General features: G+C 38.0%; 1 protein-coding gene across 7 annotated transcripts in view; it reads right to left on the bottom strand.

The window, feature by feature from the left end:
- The window catches only part of LOC109621640 (1-phosphatidylinositol 4,5-bisphosphate phosphodiesterase), a 246,422-nt gene that overhangs the window by 26,308 nt on the left and 202,171 nt on the right, over window positions 1–17,943 (bottom strand). For 6 of the 7 annotated variants that reach the window (XR_003893511.2, XM_029858132.2, XM_029858133.2 and 3 more), the window contains one exon: window positions 7,837–7,916. The exons of the other annotated variant lie outside the window; for it this stretch is intronic. Coding sequence is in view for 5 of the 6 variants with exons in the window: in XM_029858132.2 (XP_029713992.1) it covers window positions 7,837–7,916 (80 nt within the window). In the remaining variant the exon portion in view is untranslated. The remainder of the gene's footprint in view (window positions 1–7,836; window positions 7,917–17,943) is intronic. 7 annotated transcript variants of the gene reach the window in all.

The following is a 17,943-nucleotide window of genomic DNA, read 5'->3' as shown; positions in this document are numbered from 1 at the left end:
ACCCTTGGTACTCGTAGGCTACTTTATCAGCAACAACTTTGCCGAAGACCACTTTCAAATCGTACGCCTCATTAATTCTTATCGAAGCTTAAACTCTATTGAACAGCCATCTTGAAGTTTGGGTCGATATCTTGGAGTTTCTGGTCTCCAGTGTTTATTTTCGTATAAAATTCGTCAACCATACTAAAGGTTACAAAAATCGCCGCAGTTTGATGTGTCGCATGATGGGCCTTGGTTCAGTTTTATAAACGGCCAGTTCCACCGGTGCTGGTCTGGATCACTGAAATGGCGATAGCTCCGGAACGCCTCAACCGATCTGAACAATTTTTAACCTTCACGTACCCGACCTTCGACAATTCACTTTCAAAATACTGGCATTTTGTCAATTTTCATCCGATTTTTTTGAAGTCGCCCTCAATTAATCATAAATTGGTGCTAGTTTATTATACTCAAGTGACCATGCATTATCCGGAACCATTCCGGGGATATTCCGTATTGTATTTGGGTCAGGAGGTTGCCAAAATGGCTAAAAAGTGATTATTTTGTTTGTTATTCTGTTTGAACAATCGATTTTCAGCAAAAATTTTGGAGCAAACAGTGAAACACAACTGCGATGACCAGATTTGAATAAGTTGACCCATCCGGATCCCCGTGACAGGTTCCGCAGGGCCTCATTGGGGACACTTCCGGTTTTCAACCTAGACATGCCATGTGACATACCCCGGAACATAGAGCACAGGTTCCACGGGGGTGTCATCGTGGACATTTCTGGTTTGCAACCAGAACATGCCATGCGACGTAACAATCTTCATGATTCCGAGAGAATGGGGCAAAAATGTAATAACTGATATGGCCGCTCCGAAACACCTGGAACAGGTTCCGCGGGGGCCTCTCAAACATAATAACACACGAAATAATCACTTTTAGTCAATTGGCAAAACATAACTTTCCCCCACCCCCTGACCACTGTACAATCCGTAATATCTCCGGAATGGTTTCGGATATTACATGTCCACTTGAGTGTAATAAACATTCACCAATTTATGATCGATTGAGGGCGACTTCAAAAAAATCGGATTAAAATTTACGAAGTGCCAGCATTTTGAACATGCGTTGTCGGGGGTTGGGTATGTGAAGGGTCATATCAAACAATGCGGTAAAACTCCGGTTCGATTCGAGCTATAATCCGAAAATTCGGCCATTGGGAAGTGCCTTAAAAATGAGTGAACTTTTTTTGCGCACAGACATATATACATACACACATAAAGACATCATCTCAATTCGTCGAACTGAGTTGATTGGTATATGTAACTTGACCCTCCGAGACTTCTATCGGAAATTCGTTTTTTGCGTGAACAGCCTTTCAGTACACTTCGGTTTACGAGAAAGGCAAAATCTTTCTAAAATTGAATTAGTGAGTTAGTCAGTGATTAAGTGATGAATGAGGGAGTTGATGAGTTAGTGGGAGGAAATGAGTGAGCTAGTAAATGAGTGATTAAGTGAGCTAATGCATGAATTTATGTGATAGTGGGTTTGAGAGTTAGTGAACAAGTAAGTTGTTGGACTAAAATGTGTGTGGACTAAAAATTAGTGATTCGGTGAGTTAACGAGCGGAGTGGAGTAGTGAAAAAACAAGTTAATGAGTGAGTAAGTTAGTAAATTAGTGAGTGAGCCAGTGATTTTATGAATTCGTTAGTGAGTGAGCCTGTTTATGAGTGGATGTGTGTATTACTGAGTGAGATAGTGAATAAGTGTGTGAATCAGCAAGTAAGTGAGCTAGTTAGAGAGTGAGTGGGAGACAGTGAGTGAGCTAGTAAACTAGTAAGTAAATATAGTCAGTAAACCATGTAGAGAGCTAATAAGTTAGCAAGTGAACTAGTGCGTGGCTTGTTAGTTAGTTGGTGAGCTGGAGAGTGAGTGAGAGTCCGTTGGCGAGTATATGAGTGAATAAGTGAAGGATATAATCAATGATGCAAATTATCACCTCACGAATGCTCTATCAACTTTTCAATTGTATTTTTATCGCTTGCGATTAAACTGCACACTGCTCAGCGATGACCAGAGGCAAAAAGGTGGCAAAACGAATATGATGTAACTCACAAACGATTTCGCACGCACATGCTCACCCAAATAGCCAAACAACACTGAATGGGTTGGTTTCAGAAACTACGGCACGAACGCTCGACACGCACACAGAAGCAACATTTGCATGTACCGACACCACACCAATAACGTTTCCAGCCTACGATGCTTCGCGATAAGCTGATCGAAAAGCATCGAAAGCGATGAAAAAACAGGCTTGGCTGGAACGCAACAGCTCAATGGCGAAAAGTAGCAGCCAACAATGCTGATCAGCGTCGAGTCTGTTCGTGTGCTATTCGTACGGGAGGCTGGTTTGATAAAGCGAAGAAGGGTGAAACGTATTCGTTGTCGAAAGTGAATTGCATCATTTCGTGAATGTTTTCACCAAACAGCAAGCTTGGATATAATGAGTGATGTAGTATGTTGATGACCGATTTATTAGATTAGTGAGTATTTTAAAGAATATGTAAGTTGTTGAGGGAGTAAGCAGATGAATAGGTTTATGTGTGGGTGAATAAGTGATTAGTGAGTTCGAGGGCTGAAAGTCTTTTTAATAAAGTTAAAAAAAAAATAGTGAGTTGGAACGTGCTGTATTCAGATAATAACATATAATAAGTTAACGTTAAAGTTAACTTGAAGCAATCGCCCAAAACTAAATCCGAATTTTTTTTTTTGCGCGATTTGTCCTTTGCAATTGGTCAAAATCGTGTAAAACATCGCGTAATTTCGAGAGAGTCACGTAAAATCATGAAAAAAAATGCGTTGAAAATTCGTGTGAATCAAGAGTTTAGTGCAATGAGCTAGTGAACGGATGAGCGAGTGAGCTGATGAGTGGGTGATGAGTGAGTAAATGAGTTATGAGTAAATTAATGAGTAACCGTGTGTGTGTGAATGATTTCAATTCATTTACATACCCACTCGCTCTTTTCAAGTCACTCGTTTATCAACTTATTTACTCAACGACCCACTGAATCACTAAAATTTACTCACCAAATAATTTAATCTTCAATTCACTCACTCATATTGTACCGCACTCTAGATTGGTTCAGCTGTCCTGGCAAACTTTGTCTTGCCAAGCTGTGGTGGTTTGACAACTGTTTAGCTCATGAGATCACCGCACTCTAGATCGAATTTTCATACATTTTTAACGGGGGCTTGGAGTTGGCCAGGGACTTAAAACGTCAAAAAATGCAGTAGGCACAAGAGTAGGCAAGACAAAGTTTACCGGGGACAGCTAGTATATCCCTTTCGTGACGAACCAGCACAATTGTACAGTTGAGCGGTAACAAGGTTTGCATATTTTTTCATGTGTTTTAAGACTTAGTGGTGTAAACTGTTTCCATAACACTAGTTTACAAAATAAAACGAAAGTCGTGAACTTCTGTCATCGACCAAAATTTTTGAAGCACAATTTAGCGCTGATTTCGAAACTGTGCTTCAAAAATTTTTAAGTAGAGCAGTTTTTCAGTTTTAGCTCAATATCCAGTTTTACAATTTTTTAGAATATGGAATTTAGTAAAATTCAAATATCTTGCGTTTTGTTCAACCAACTTCAAATCTTTTTCCGTAAATCAAAAGCTGAATACAATACCATTCGATCATCTGAATGCAAGTTTTGCGTCAGATTGATGAAATTCAAGATATTGGCGAGTTTTTGGGACAATCTCCTTAAATTTTAGCAAAATTTCCAAAAATATTTGAAGAAATGTATTTTTTACAATAAGAAAAAAACAATCTAAAAATTCTTTCTCAACGTTTATTTGACATTTCATATGTAGGCGAGTTACAGTAAAAAATTCAGCTCAATCGGAGCATTTATTACGGAGAATGAGATGTGTGGAGTTAGCGACTTTGTCTAAAAACAGAACAAAAATCGATTTCAAATCATCATCCTTGTATGGAAAGTCGAAAAAATTTCCGGTCTACTGTAATTTTTTTCCTTCCCGTTTTTGGACTCAGGGCATGATTCTACACCAAAAATGATCATTAGCTTACCGAGTTCAAAAATGCTGTAAGCTAGTGTAATCCAGCCATTATTCTTACTTGTATGTGTGTAAACAAGCTTTTGTTTTCGTTGCCTGTGGGATTTACCACAACAAGGTAAGCAAAAAGTGGACAAAAACCGTAAAACATGAAAAAGTTTTATTTGTCGCATATTTTTTATTACCGATTTATCTACACTGAACGGCGGCTTGCGGGGAAAATTACTATTCTGAGGGTCAATTTAAATGCACAACGCCACTAAATTTGTACAGACTAAGTTTCGTTTTAATTCAACAGAATTATGTTTTCAATTTTACCATGGACTCGATTTTCAATTAAAAAAAGTTTCTGTTGGCAACCGGATTCGAACCAAGAATCTTGACATCACCAGGCTCGCACGCTACCACTCAGCTATCGAACCGGTTGATGTGAGAAGAAACAAAACGCACACAAGAAGCGTTGGTGGGTCGATGACAAGGGGTTGGTCACTCGGCACATTGTGCCCGGCACACATGCCGGCACTTCTCGGTACAATTCGGCACACTTCTGGCACACTTGGGCACAACAACTTTGCGGTATAGAATGAATCTGTCAACCTTGCTGTCAACATACTTACGATTACAAAAATCTCTTTATATTGATTTTAGACTAGTGTTCTGGTGGGATTTTGTTGGTAAACACCGATTAGATTAACAACAGTTGTCAAAAACAGAAAGGTTTTCAAACAGCGCATAAACATTCGAAGAAAACACTCCACTGGGCACATGCGGCACAGCTCCCGGCACGTTCGGCACACTTCGGCACACACTGAAAAATGATCGGCACAGTTTTGGCACCCATTGGCACACGCTCAAAAATAACGGCACAAATGAAGTGTGCTGAATGACCAACCCCTTGGTCGATGATCATGTTTTGCCATGGTAAATTTAAAAACATTTTTGTGCTTGTCATTACTGCAAGGCTCCTTTCAGTGTAGGTAGTCAAAGCTAGAAATCGAAAGATAAAGAGTAGTTGTTACAAATGAGGAAAAATAATTGATATTTTGTTGTGAAATCTGAGAGTTTTCGAGAGCCAAAGTTGAGCCATTTGTATGGAGATTTCACTTTCTTGAGCTCCGTCTCGAAAGGGATATATATATTCCATAGAAAAACGATATAGTGCATCTCCGATTGTCGTGAAACTTGGTGGGCTTGTTCGGAAATAATTAGACCCATATTTTTTTTATTTCGTCATTAGGGTTACCAATTTTCATATAGGGTGGTCCAACAAATCAAGGTTTTTCAAGACTAAAAATTTTCAAAAAATCGTAACTTTTGAACCAGTTGACCGATTTTAAACTTCTATATATTCAGTTATTCAAATATATTAGTTTTTTCACGTTTTCATAGTCTCGGGACCAAAGAGGTACCTTGGTTTTATATTTTTATCAGAAAATTCAGGAAATTTGGCGTAACATATCAAAAATCAGAAATGTATGTTGTTTTGTTTTTGAGATATGATTTTTTGAATATAGAGTCATATATTTTAGTACTAGCTACTCTAAAATTGCTTGAAATTGCAAATTCTCATAAAACTATGCATAGTATTGCTTTTTAAAGTGATTCCTGGTGGTTTCAATATCCATAATATTATAAGGAATCAAAATATAATCAAATTTAAAAAAGTGTCTTGTATGGGAAAATTTGATCTTTTATTTTCAAAAAATCATATCTCAAAAACTAAAAAACATACATCTTTGATTTTTTGATATGTTACGCCAAATTTCCTGAATTTTCTGATAAAAATATAAAACCAGGATACCTTTTTGGTCCCGAGACCATGAAAACGTGAAAAACAAATATATTTGCATTTTTTATAGTACTCTTTACATTTTAGCCCCTTTAACGTATTTTTCCTGAAAACTACAATTCAATAGCTTTCAAACAAAAAAAGAAGTTTAAAATCGGTCAACTGGTTCAAAAGTTACGATTTTTTGAAGAATTTTAGTTTTGAAAAACCTTAATTTTTTAAACCACTCTATATGAAAATTGGTCACCCTAATGACGAAATAAAAAAATACGGGTCTAATTCAACCCCCTGAAGAAAGTGTTAGTTCTTGAAGCCGCCGCCTTTGGTGGGGCGCCACAGGTTTGTTTACGAAATTTCAGTCTGCTGGCCAATCTGCTACGTGCGGAAGCGAACTTTGTCGTGCGAAGATAAATTCGTGAGCGAAAAACGATCATTTCCACATAATTGTTCAATGGGTTTAGTGTTCTTTGTTAAATTTACAAGACGCACAAGTATGAAAATACATTTAACCCATTTAAAACAACACTTAAGTCAATTAAATTTGAATGTCGCACCTGCTATAAAAGAAAAATTCACTGTGTTTTCAGCCTTATGCAACCGCCGATTCAAATTAGCACCACGTCCAGCACCATATTTTTGGCTTCAATCCAGTTGTATGTGGATGACAGCCGTTTCATGGGGTTGGTCTAATTATTTCCGAAGAACTACAAGCCCACCAAGTTTCACGACAATCGGAGATGTACTATATCGTATTTCTATGAAATGGCTGTATATATAGATTTCCTATGCACTCCTTAATTGCTTGCTGAGGATGAATTTGGGATTTTAAGATTACTAATGACACTGCAACACTGAAACAGTGTACGACGCCTACTGGCCTACTGTGTCTTCTAATCAATAACTCTTAGAAAAGTTATAAGAAAAAAAAACATGCACAACGAATAATCACTCACCAACTTATTAGCAAATTTTCGAACTCACGTATTTTATGCAGTTTTGTGCTCGTCGTCATGGTTTTTTTTTTGAAACCTGTTGAATTCAAAGTTGGCATCATATCCTTCTCAAGTATGCTGAATTATATAGACAAGTTTTAGGAAATTTGGCCGACAAAAAGTCCCATGAGGATGAGAACAAACGTCAAAATGCCAAACAAAATGAAAAAAGTGCAGTGCCCTATAAATTGGATAGAGAAGAGGCATATCGAACCTTTTGAGATGTATGATTCTTTGTGCCACGTATCATCCTAGCATCAATGGCACAAGGACGCGTTGCATTAACCTTCGAGCGTAGTCTACTACGATTGCAAGCTTAGACACGTTAAATCAGCCATATTAGAACAAGATAGCCATGATTGAGAACAACTACCGAGAGCGAATGGATGGTTGATGGCGCAATTAAGTGGAGGACGAACATCAAAGGCTTGAGTTCTGCATCCAAGTTATTGACCGTTTACGGTCATTGCTCACGAGTACACGCTAACACAAAGTTCGGTAAAATACGGAAATGCGATTGATACAAAACCTGACAACATAAACTATTTATAACTTTGTAACACACAAACAAACTTCTTTACTTGTTGAAAGTAAAACGAACGGATTTTAAACATCTGTCAGAGGCAATTTTCTTACAATATCTGGGCGTCTTTTTGTTAAAATTACATACTCGTTTTTGTGTAAGTTTGTTTGAACGTGTACAGATGTGTTTTATAACGTGGGAGCAAATCAATCATGGAAGCTGTTCGCCGCCTACTGCTTCCTAACGAATGCGGCAGAAGTTCCTTCTTCCAACTTACGAAATGCAAATACATATTACCGTTTGTGTTGCGTAAATAGTGACAATAAAGTTCTGCGAATCACTCTAGCGTAAGGTTTTGTTGGGTGCGCTGACTTTGGTGAACAACTTCTACCTAGTACTGCTACGGACTGAACTGCGGGACGTAACAAACAGATCGTCAATTAAGGGGGGGAGTTTGGGGAGACTTACTGCTTCATGAGGTTGGTCCGAGGGCAGACGTTGTTCATCTTGTTGTTGTGAGTAACCAGCCGAAGACCTTGTTGCCACAGCTTATTTTATTGGAAATGAAGTGTAAAGATTGTGTTATTTAAGTTTTTGAAAATATTGTTGGTCATGTTTGAAACTTATTGTTTGAAATCGATAATATAATTCGCATTAGTTATCACAGAGCATTACAAATGTTAATAAAAAAGGACTCCAAACGTTGTGTGACGATTCGTGAATAAGGCAATCCATGACGACATATCGCGATGGGGGTGACAGCTGTAATTGTAAACACAGTGTACGTGCAACTTACCAAATTTTCGTCGAGTGTTCTCTGTGCTTAACAAATTCCATTGTGTTCAACTGTCACCCCGATCGACGAATGTCAAAAATACATGGTAAACAAAGAAAATCAGCTGATCGCATCTGTCTCATGGATTGCCTTATACAGGTTATGTTGAAGTACTAATTCTTATAGAACTTCAATACCATCATGTTAACCATAAATTGATATCGTTCCGGATTCAATCATCCAATCGACTATTGCTTTGGCAGTAGTGCCTATTTCTCAATTTCTATGGCCAAAACACCGTTGCATGTCGTGTAATGCATGTAAATGCAGTTCGTCGACAGTTGAGGCCAGGGATGGGAAATGTCACGGAATTTCATGATAAAATGCCATGACATTTTTTTTAATGAAAATTCGCGTCCGTAAGGATCATCAATAATCACGAAAAAATCTGATCTATTATGGAAAATAGATACACATTTCTTACTAAGGAGAGCAAAATTAGCAAATGCCAAAATCACATTTTCACGACATTTCCAATTGCTGGTTGCGCCCACGGACAGTTTGTATGGATATAGTCTAGGAAAACCCCCAAAGATGCACTTGGTACACCTCTCCCCTGACCATTATTTCGTTATATATAGGCTGACACAGTCCGAGAGGCAGATTCTTCTGGTTTTCAAGGCCAACTTCGCTCTATAGAGCGCGCGGCTGTATAAAACCCAATCAACTGACAAACAGCCGCCCGCCACCCAACTCAGAACAGGAAGTGGATTGCTTTGATGGGTTGAGGTTGCTGCGCTGCGACCCCACTTGAGAAGGACTTTCTCCTGTCGTTCAATCTGAAATCTATTTCGAATTGACTTCTGTGTGCTGCAGCAGCCGTCTCGAATAAGTTGATCGCTGTTGGTGGCTTCTGGGCACCAGCCTGCAGCAGCTGGAACTTGGAATACCCTCCCACCCGATGCAGTAGTGCGAGGATGGGGTACAAAACACTTGTTTGGGAGGAAACAAAGTGATAAATAGTTCATGAATTGAGTGCGGGATGCGGTCATCATCAGCAGCAGAGAGCAGTTCGGTTGGGGTCGACTCGTCTCAGGTCGTTGTCAATGGCGACGGGATTGAGCGACAAACAACCAGCGATTGAGTGTTCGTTGATTACTTAATACCTACCTAGTGCACTTTGAGTTAAAACATCTTAAATGTGGGGGATGAGCGATGGGCACGTGCGCTTTTCTCGCGAAAGGTGCCACAGTTACCAACAAACAACAGCAGGAAATCTATAAAAATGAAATAGTTACGGAAGCAAGGGAAGCCCCTTCACTGGCTGGATGGTTAAGTTTTCTCGAGCTTCAGTTTCGACGGTAGGTGTGGGAGCTGTATTGTGATTGAAATGTGTTGAACGGTACAAATTGAACCGGCAGGAACATTGGACCCAACCCAAGCCAAGCACTGACACTGCTCTGACGGTGTGACGTGCTGCACTCAATCGCTTTCCTCAGCAGATTGCAGTGCTGCGGTTGCTGTCAAGTTCTGATATCGTGTTCATATAATATACCTAGATAGAAGAGGCAATATGCACATTTCCTTCGCAAAAACTTGCGGTTGAAAACCGGGAAAGTCACGATACACCACAATGCCACACATACGATCGTAGTAGGCGCTGCTGCCGGAATAGATAAAGAAGATGACTCCATTGTGCCGCTGTTTATTGCGGCAGCTTAGTTCCGAAATGAGTACTATTAATCAAGTTTTTAATGAGAGATTGATCATTTTACTCCGTACTGGCATTTAGCTCCGTAGAGACATACAGCTTGAAATGTTCCCAAACTGATGATGTCCAAAAGGTCGTTAATTAGTAATAACGGCATTTAAATGAATGACACTTGTGGACTTTGATTAAATGTCAGTTTGACGGGGTGCACGTCATACACGTGGCTTTTATTGAGGTAGCAGGAGCTTTATTATTTGATCTGTGCTTGAGCTAGGAATTTTTGATTTTTTCTCGATTTGTTTAATTGAAAAAAAAATGCAATACATCTCAGTTGACATTTGATTTAAAAAATAAGTTTTTTAAACTAAATATTACAAGCTACAAAAATACACCAAGGGGAATTACTTTACTCATATAAATATGAGCCAATTTTGGTTGAACATAAATAAATAACCAAATGATTTAACAGGTTTTCGTTATAACTTCATCGTTAGTTTCGAAAGTTTTCGACAATACGATGCCTTTTCTTGAAAACCGTGGCGCACCAGTATCATTTATGTAAAGCCAGATGTAAAATTTAAGACAATTCGCATTCAAGCGAATGCAAGAACTTTCAACCAGTAAGAACTTCGAATGGGAAAACTAAAATGTGCCCAGAATTGCGATATCTCTTTTCGTTTTTGAGTTATCGGACAAAATATGGTAGGTTTCCTCAGGGATCTCAAAAAAATAGTCAAAATGAACATTTTTTGGTAGTTTTTCGTCAATAACTCAGAAACTAAAATAGATATCGCCATTCTGAGCACATTTTTCGTTCTTTAGGGTCCTAAAATCACCGGTTTTAGTAGAATAAGGTATCTTTTTCGTCGAAAAAAATTCATAATTTTTGTGATCCCATACAATTTTTGAGAACTTTAGACCCCGTGGGGGACCACTTAGCCTTGAGATACGGACTTCAAATTTTGGCAGGATGGTTTTTAGCTAAAATGATCGTTTTGCAATATTGAACTTTTAACATTTCCAACTTTTGCAAAAATAGGGACGGCCTAATGGGGATGGCCCGCGAGATCGCATTATGTTAGTAAAAAGAAAATTGCGTTAAGTACTGTTCCTTTGAATTCCACTAAGAATTTGCATCCTTTGACAGATACGTATTTCGACCTCAACTGTAAGGTCGTCTTCAGTGTCTTGTACTTGACTCGACTCGCATTATGTTGTTTGAAAAGGACCGATGCATGTTAGGTAGGTGTTGTTCGTTTGAGTTTGACATGCCTGCACCCTCTCTGGTTTATTCTGTTGTTTTACTTATTCTTGTGAAACACTTTGAGGGTTGAAACAGATCACTAGACAAAGCACGTGTAGAATTTAAAACGGTCATCTTTATTAACCTTACCATCAAACAGTTTCGAAAACTCCAGTGAAATGATAAAATATAACCGTCGTTTATCGAAACTTTGAATTTTCTAGAAGAATTTGAAACCTTCTAAATCTTTCAATAGGGTATCGCACCACTTGGGCGGTGGCTTCTATATTCGTCTGTTTTCCACTATAACTCAGTCAATTTTGAACCAATTGACTTGAAATGTTGTACACGGGTAGATACTATACCTATCTCACCGCATTCCAAAAATTGTGTCAATTGGTTCAAATTTGACTGCGTTATAGCGGAAAACAGACGAAAATAGAAGCCACCGCCCAAGTGGCGCGATTCCCTAGTTCAAGATGCCTACACTGAAATAAATTTTGTTGTGGAAACTACCGATTCCATAGTAAAATTACTAACCGTACCTATGATTCTCAACCGATAACAATTTCCAGTTAATTTTACTAAAACACTGTCAACTTAACTAGCAGTGCGGTTGAAATTACTAAAAGTACCGTCGTGCGGGGTGTCATTGGGCCAAAGCGGGGTGACATTGGGCCACTATTTCGCACGTTCAAAATACGACGGGAATGCATATTGTGTGCTTAACTACTAGAATACATAATTCTAAGATACTTTGCATCCACCGTCGGATTCTCTGACTTATACTGAATCCGTGGGATCGATGGACCAATATTACCCTCTAGGCCCAATGTCACCCCGAACGACGGTAATCTTAATTTAACAAATGAGCATTGTATTTTTAACCATACTGTGTTGTAAAATGCGTGTCCAAGAAAAATTAACAATATTTTGTTGTTGAGACGACTACGCTTTTAGTTGAATTTACTACAATGCATTGTAATTTCAAGCATATTTCAGTTACCTTGACAGATTTTGTTGTCGGTTGAGAATCATAGGTACGGTTAGTAATTTTACTATGGAATCGGTAGTTTCCACAACAAAATTTATTTCAGTGTAGAATTTCTTTTTTCGGGATTCTAGTCATAAAAAATGTGAAAAGTGTTTCTATTAAAACAAAGTGTGCGAGCATTGGTGTTCTACTATTTTATTAGGCGACAATGGCGCCTGCCACGTCAGGTTGCAGGTCAATGTGGGGAAAGGGAAGGAAGTGATGATTACAATCGTTTGTATCCACATGAGACCGAAGATACCTCTGCGTCTGCACAAACTCATGCGAATGTCAGAGTATTGGTAGGATATTGTTGGCAGAGGGTTCACACATTGATGCGTGGATGCCAGGTGTAAGGTGATAGATTAGTGCGATTATTACTATGAAGCTAAAGTGGCACAGTTCGTTTGATTGCATAACTTGTAGGCATTATCTGATAGAGTAACACTCTGGTGTGAAAGTTGGAAGCAAGGGAAACGGCTTTTCAATCGTTTCTGGTTCTAGCGATGGCTATGAACATATGAATAGCTTTCCTCGGTTAAGGTGTATCTAAGGTAGAGAAAGTGGATATAATGATACAAAGTAGGCGGAAAGGGACGGGCCAGTGATTGAACCCAAGACCTTCTGCATATGAATCAGGAGTGGTAGCCACTAGACCACCAAGCCCGTCTTAAAGTGCTTCTATTAAGACAATGAAACTGCAGAATTATATTAAAAATTGAAGTGCTAACAGAGTCGTTGTTACGCTTGTAATTATTTTTGAACATTGTGTTAGTTTGTGTTATATAGCGCATTTAGTTTATCACTGGACTATCGCACGAGTTTTCAAGAGTGCGGAAACATAAATAAAAGTGTGCAATTGTAACAAATCAACTCGGTGTGTTCAGAAAACTTATTCAGCATAAATCAAATAAATGTGCGCCGAAGACATCAACTGGATTTGATGCAATCGCGCACTTTTATCAAGGTTTTCGCACTTATGAAGACTGAGTGCGCAGTCCAGTGGTGAACTAAATATATCACGCTTTGATTTGTAAATATGTCCCTGATCGTTAATTAACATTTGTTGTAGCGCTCAGGCTATTTCGGGCAACGATTAAGTACAAGACACGCTAACCTTAGTGGACGGTCATCAAAATGCAGACAGTCTTGTATTGTAGCCTGAATCAGGATGTCCGCTAAGGATAGGGAATTCCTAGAAAAAAATGTAAGCCATTAACGCTGCAAACATAAGGCAACCTGCCAGGAAAAATACAATAACAGGATTGACTGATGCATCAAGAAATATCATGAAAACTCGTTATCCTGGGATTGAATTTCGTTATCCAGGGCACAATTTATGTAATATGTCGCATGGTTTTAATTGGAGATATTAGTTTGCGCATTTGTAAAGTTCCATTTTTTTGTGGCATCCAATGTGGGCCAGAAACGTGAAGAATAATGCATTTGTAGAGTTCCATCCAATCTCGCGAACGAAACGACCGATTTGGGTCGTCTTTGTTTTGTTAATTTCTACTCAAGAAAGGTTTATGAGACAAAAAACATGGTCAGTAATCTCCAGATCATAAGTTCTAATTTTATTCCCAACGAACTAAATCATAGTAGACGTTCGATCGATGCAAACGGTTTAACTGCAATGTGCAATGTGCAAGTCTGGTAAGTGCAACAAATTACTAGTTATCGCACCGCTAAACGTCAACATGGTGCGTAATGCTAGCCCAAATGAACAGTCTGATGAAGTTTACGTTCATTTTACGTCAAATGATGGTTTACTGTCAGGCGTTGCTGTTATCGATGTTTGTTCGCTGAGTGAAACATGAACATGTTGCATTTATCAAACGTCTACTGTAGGTGCATAATGTGATCTTATGCAGTAGAAATATGAGTTGGACAAGGGAGTGGATAGTTGTAGGAACCGCTTAGGCGATTTCTAAAAGAAACTCTGTAGGTATTTTCGAAGGAAAGTTCCTGTTGAAAATCCTGACGAAATCCTTGAGAATTCTGACGGAGTCTCTGTAGATATTATTTAAGGAATACATGAAGAAATTTCGGAAGAAATTTCTTTTGCAAATTCTAAATGGATTTTTGAAAGGATTTCTATATGAATTACTGAAATAATTTCTTAAAGAAATCTCTTTAGAGATTCTTGAGAGAATCCCTGAAGGATTACCTGAAGAAACGCCGCGACCCATAGTGCAACTTTTAAAAGATTTTATTAGAAGAATTCTTTGAGAAATTCCGCAATAAAACTTCTGGACAATTTAGGATCCCTGTAGAAACAAATGCATAGGTTATAGTAGATATCTCTAGAAAAATCTTTCGAGACGTATCAATTACTCTAATCATTTACAAGTAATATTTCAGGAGAAGTTCCTGAAAGTTAATTGAGTATAGTTCTTAAAAAGAACCTCTGGTGACATCTCAGAAAAAAAAACAATGAAAGAATACCTAGATGGATTTCTAAAGGCATTCCTAGAAGATTTTGTAAAAGATTCTCTCAAGGAATTTCTTAAAGAATCTCTGAAAGATTTTCTTATGGAATTTCTGAAAGAATTACAGAATTCAATTCAATCAAGCTCATGCCATTTCTAAAAAAAATCTGGAAGATTTTATAAAGGATGTCTTGGCAGAATTTTTAAAGGATGTCTTGGCAGAATTTTTAAAGGAACTCTACGAGGAATTTCTAAAGTAGTTCTGGAAGAATTCTGAAATAACCTGTGGATTTTTTTCGAAAGAAACCCGGGATGGATTTCTAAAGAAATCCCAGGAAGTGTTTCCTCTTCAAAAAATTCTGAAACAACCCAAGGAAGATTTTCTAAAACAATTTCCCGAGAAATTTCTAAAGGAACCCCCTAGAAGAAAATGTAGAGAATTTTTTAAAGAAATGCCTGAAATATTTGTTGGCAAAATTCATGGAGGATTTTCTAATGGAAAAGGAACAGGAGGGTGGAAACATTTCTAACGTAACCCTCTGAAGACGGGATTTTTCCAAGCATTATTATAGATTTTTTTCTACGTATTTCTGTGGTTTTGTTGCTCAATAGCATAAAAAAGGGTAGAATATTATGCAGAATATTTTTTCTGGTTATCCTAGGTCATCCAAACTGGTCTTATATCCTAAACTAACTGACCCCGGCAAATTTTGTCTTGCCTACTGCGTTTTTTGATGTTTCAAGTCTTTAGCCAAGTCCAAGTTCAAAAGGGACTGTTCATAGACCACGTAGACCAAAATTTAACCATCTCAGACCTCCCCCCTCGTAGACTTTTGTCCATATAAAAATTTTGAAATTTTTATGGATCGTAGACTTTGGCCAAACCAACCCCCCCCCAACCAACCAAAAAGTCTACGTGGTTTATGAACGGCCCCAAATGTGAAGAATGGATTTTCAAAAACTCTCGATTTGTCCTTGTTTTGTGGCTCATAAACCTTCCTTGGGTGAAAACTAACAGAACAAAACTAAGACGACCCAAATCGGACCCTCCGTTCGCCAGTTATGCGCGGTCCCACGTATGCCACTACATTTTTATATATATAGATAGATTCTACGGGTGTAACGGTAACTTCTTTCATTATGCAATGCTACGATTTGCATACTATCATGTCAAGTCAGTCTTCTGAAAGTTTAATAGACAGTATACGACCAGACGGGATATCCTAGACCACCCAAACTGTTCTTGAGTTTATATTCTAAAGTCTACGAGAGTGACAGTAACTTCTTTCGTTATGCAAAGCTCGATTTGTTTTCTATCATGTCCAGTAAGTCTCCTGAATGTTCAATATACTGTATCGATGCTGGGTCATTAGGCCGAAGGCCATTATCAGGACGAATTAAAAGTTAGCCGTTGTTTTTACCTTTCCCAACATTTTTTGCCAAAAACTAGTTTAACAATGAAACTAGAAAGAATAGCCTATGTTTTAAAGAAGGAAAAAAATACGAATTGAATATCAGCAGTTTCAGCGCCAAAAACTATTTTAGCAATGATACTAGAAAGAACAGCCTATATTTAAAAGAAGGAAAAATTCATGGGTAAAATATCAGTAGATGCAGCATCAATAAAGTATCTTCGTGCCTGTCACACGATACACACATGCAAAATGGTCATTTGCAGAGGAAGCTCTCAGTTAATAAGCTGAGAAGCAGGCTTTGTCTCAGTGGGGACGTAACGGCAAGAAGAAGACCCAATGACCATTTGGCCTGTTGACCATTCGGCCTAGGCCTAATGACCATTCGGCCTAATGACCTTCGACCGAATGGCCTGACACCACTGTATCAGATCAGTCGGGATATCCTGGATCATCCAAACTGTTCTTGAGTTTAGATCCTTAAGTCTACGGGTGTAACGGTAGCTTCTTTCATTATACAAAGCTATGATTTGTGATCTATCATGTCCAGTAAATCTTCTGAATGTTCAATTGACATCATCAGATCAGCTGGGGTCACCCAAACTATTATGATGTTTAAAATCTTGCATCTTCTGCAATTGAAGTTTCTGTTTTGGCTTATATAGAGTAACACAACATTACCGTAACCGTCGAAGGTATTTTGGAATACATCTGAGTTTCACAGAAGTTTACAGATCTGGGTTGGTTAGATTAACAACTGGTTAACGTAACTTTTTATAGCCCAAACAACGAATGCAGATTCAAAAAAAAAAAGGTTTCATAAAAGTTTCAAAGGTACAGAGCAATGGCTACTAGTCTTTGCAGAATATTAGTAAATATGGTTCATTATGTATCATTATACAGTGTAGCAGGTTAGCATTGCAAATGTAGATATGAAGTTGTGTACTCCGTGAAAGATTGAATGACCTAAATTATCACAAAACTATCATGAAGTGACCCTTGAGAGTGAAGTGGTTCATGGATACTATGTAACGTTACTATCTAAAACGAAATCACTTCATGTTACAGTGATTGTTTCTATCAACTAAGCATCATAACAGTAAGGATGGGCCATACTTAACCCAAGTAACCACTAAGCATTTGAATAAGCCGTGTATCAGCCCGTATTACGCATTCAAACTGCTTGCTGCCCTACATAAGCACTTCGAATGCATAGCTGCCTTGAGTTAGCATAAGCTGTGCTGCTCAAAAGCTTTCGGCTGTTAATTAGCATTTCAACAGCTTGAAGTGGTTTCACTTGGGAGCATACAGAATGCTTTTCAACTGCTCTTTAAATGCTAGAAGCAAAAAGGTTGGGAGATATGTTACGCATTTGGCAACACATTTTGTCTCTCTCTTACAGAGCCTATGCTTCTGTTTACAAATTTGTGCATCTTATTTGTTTCTTCATTTTCCCCTCCCGACCAGAAGCACCTAACAAGATACTAACAAAATTATAACAATCGTTGTTAGAAATAACATAATTTGATATAACTTTGTTGTAAGGATTCTCATATTTGAATGACCATAACAAAATTGTAACACAATTTGTTATTATTTAAGAAACAAAACTATAACATAACTAGTATTATTTATTCAAACAGGTATGTAACGAAATTTGTTACATTATGCGTATTAAAATAATTGCCTATAACATAATTTCGTAACAGATTTATTATAATATTTGCTATGATTTTTGTAATATAATAATTTCTAAATTTGTTAGATTTTTTGTATTGACGCAAACAAGTTTGATAGTTTTTGTAATATTGACCACTCGAGAGAAAATGTTGAAATCAAAACGTATAACATGGGTAGCTTTCATTTATAACGCAACGCTAAAATCGTCATGTTTTAATACCCCTTCCTCTTCCAACACGCTTTTTAGTATGATAGTCCTAAAGTTTTTGTATTGACCGTATCGCTCGAT

This window comes from Aedes albopictus, chromosome 3, assembly GCF_035046485.1.
Source record: "Aedes albopictus strain Foshan chromosome 3, AalbF5, whole genome shotgun sequence".
NCBI classification, from domain to species: domain Eukaryota; kingdom Metazoa; phylum Arthropoda; class Insecta; order Diptera; family Culicidae; genus Aedes; species Aedes albopictus.
This window is presented reverse-complemented; position numbering and strand designations above follow the sequence as displayed.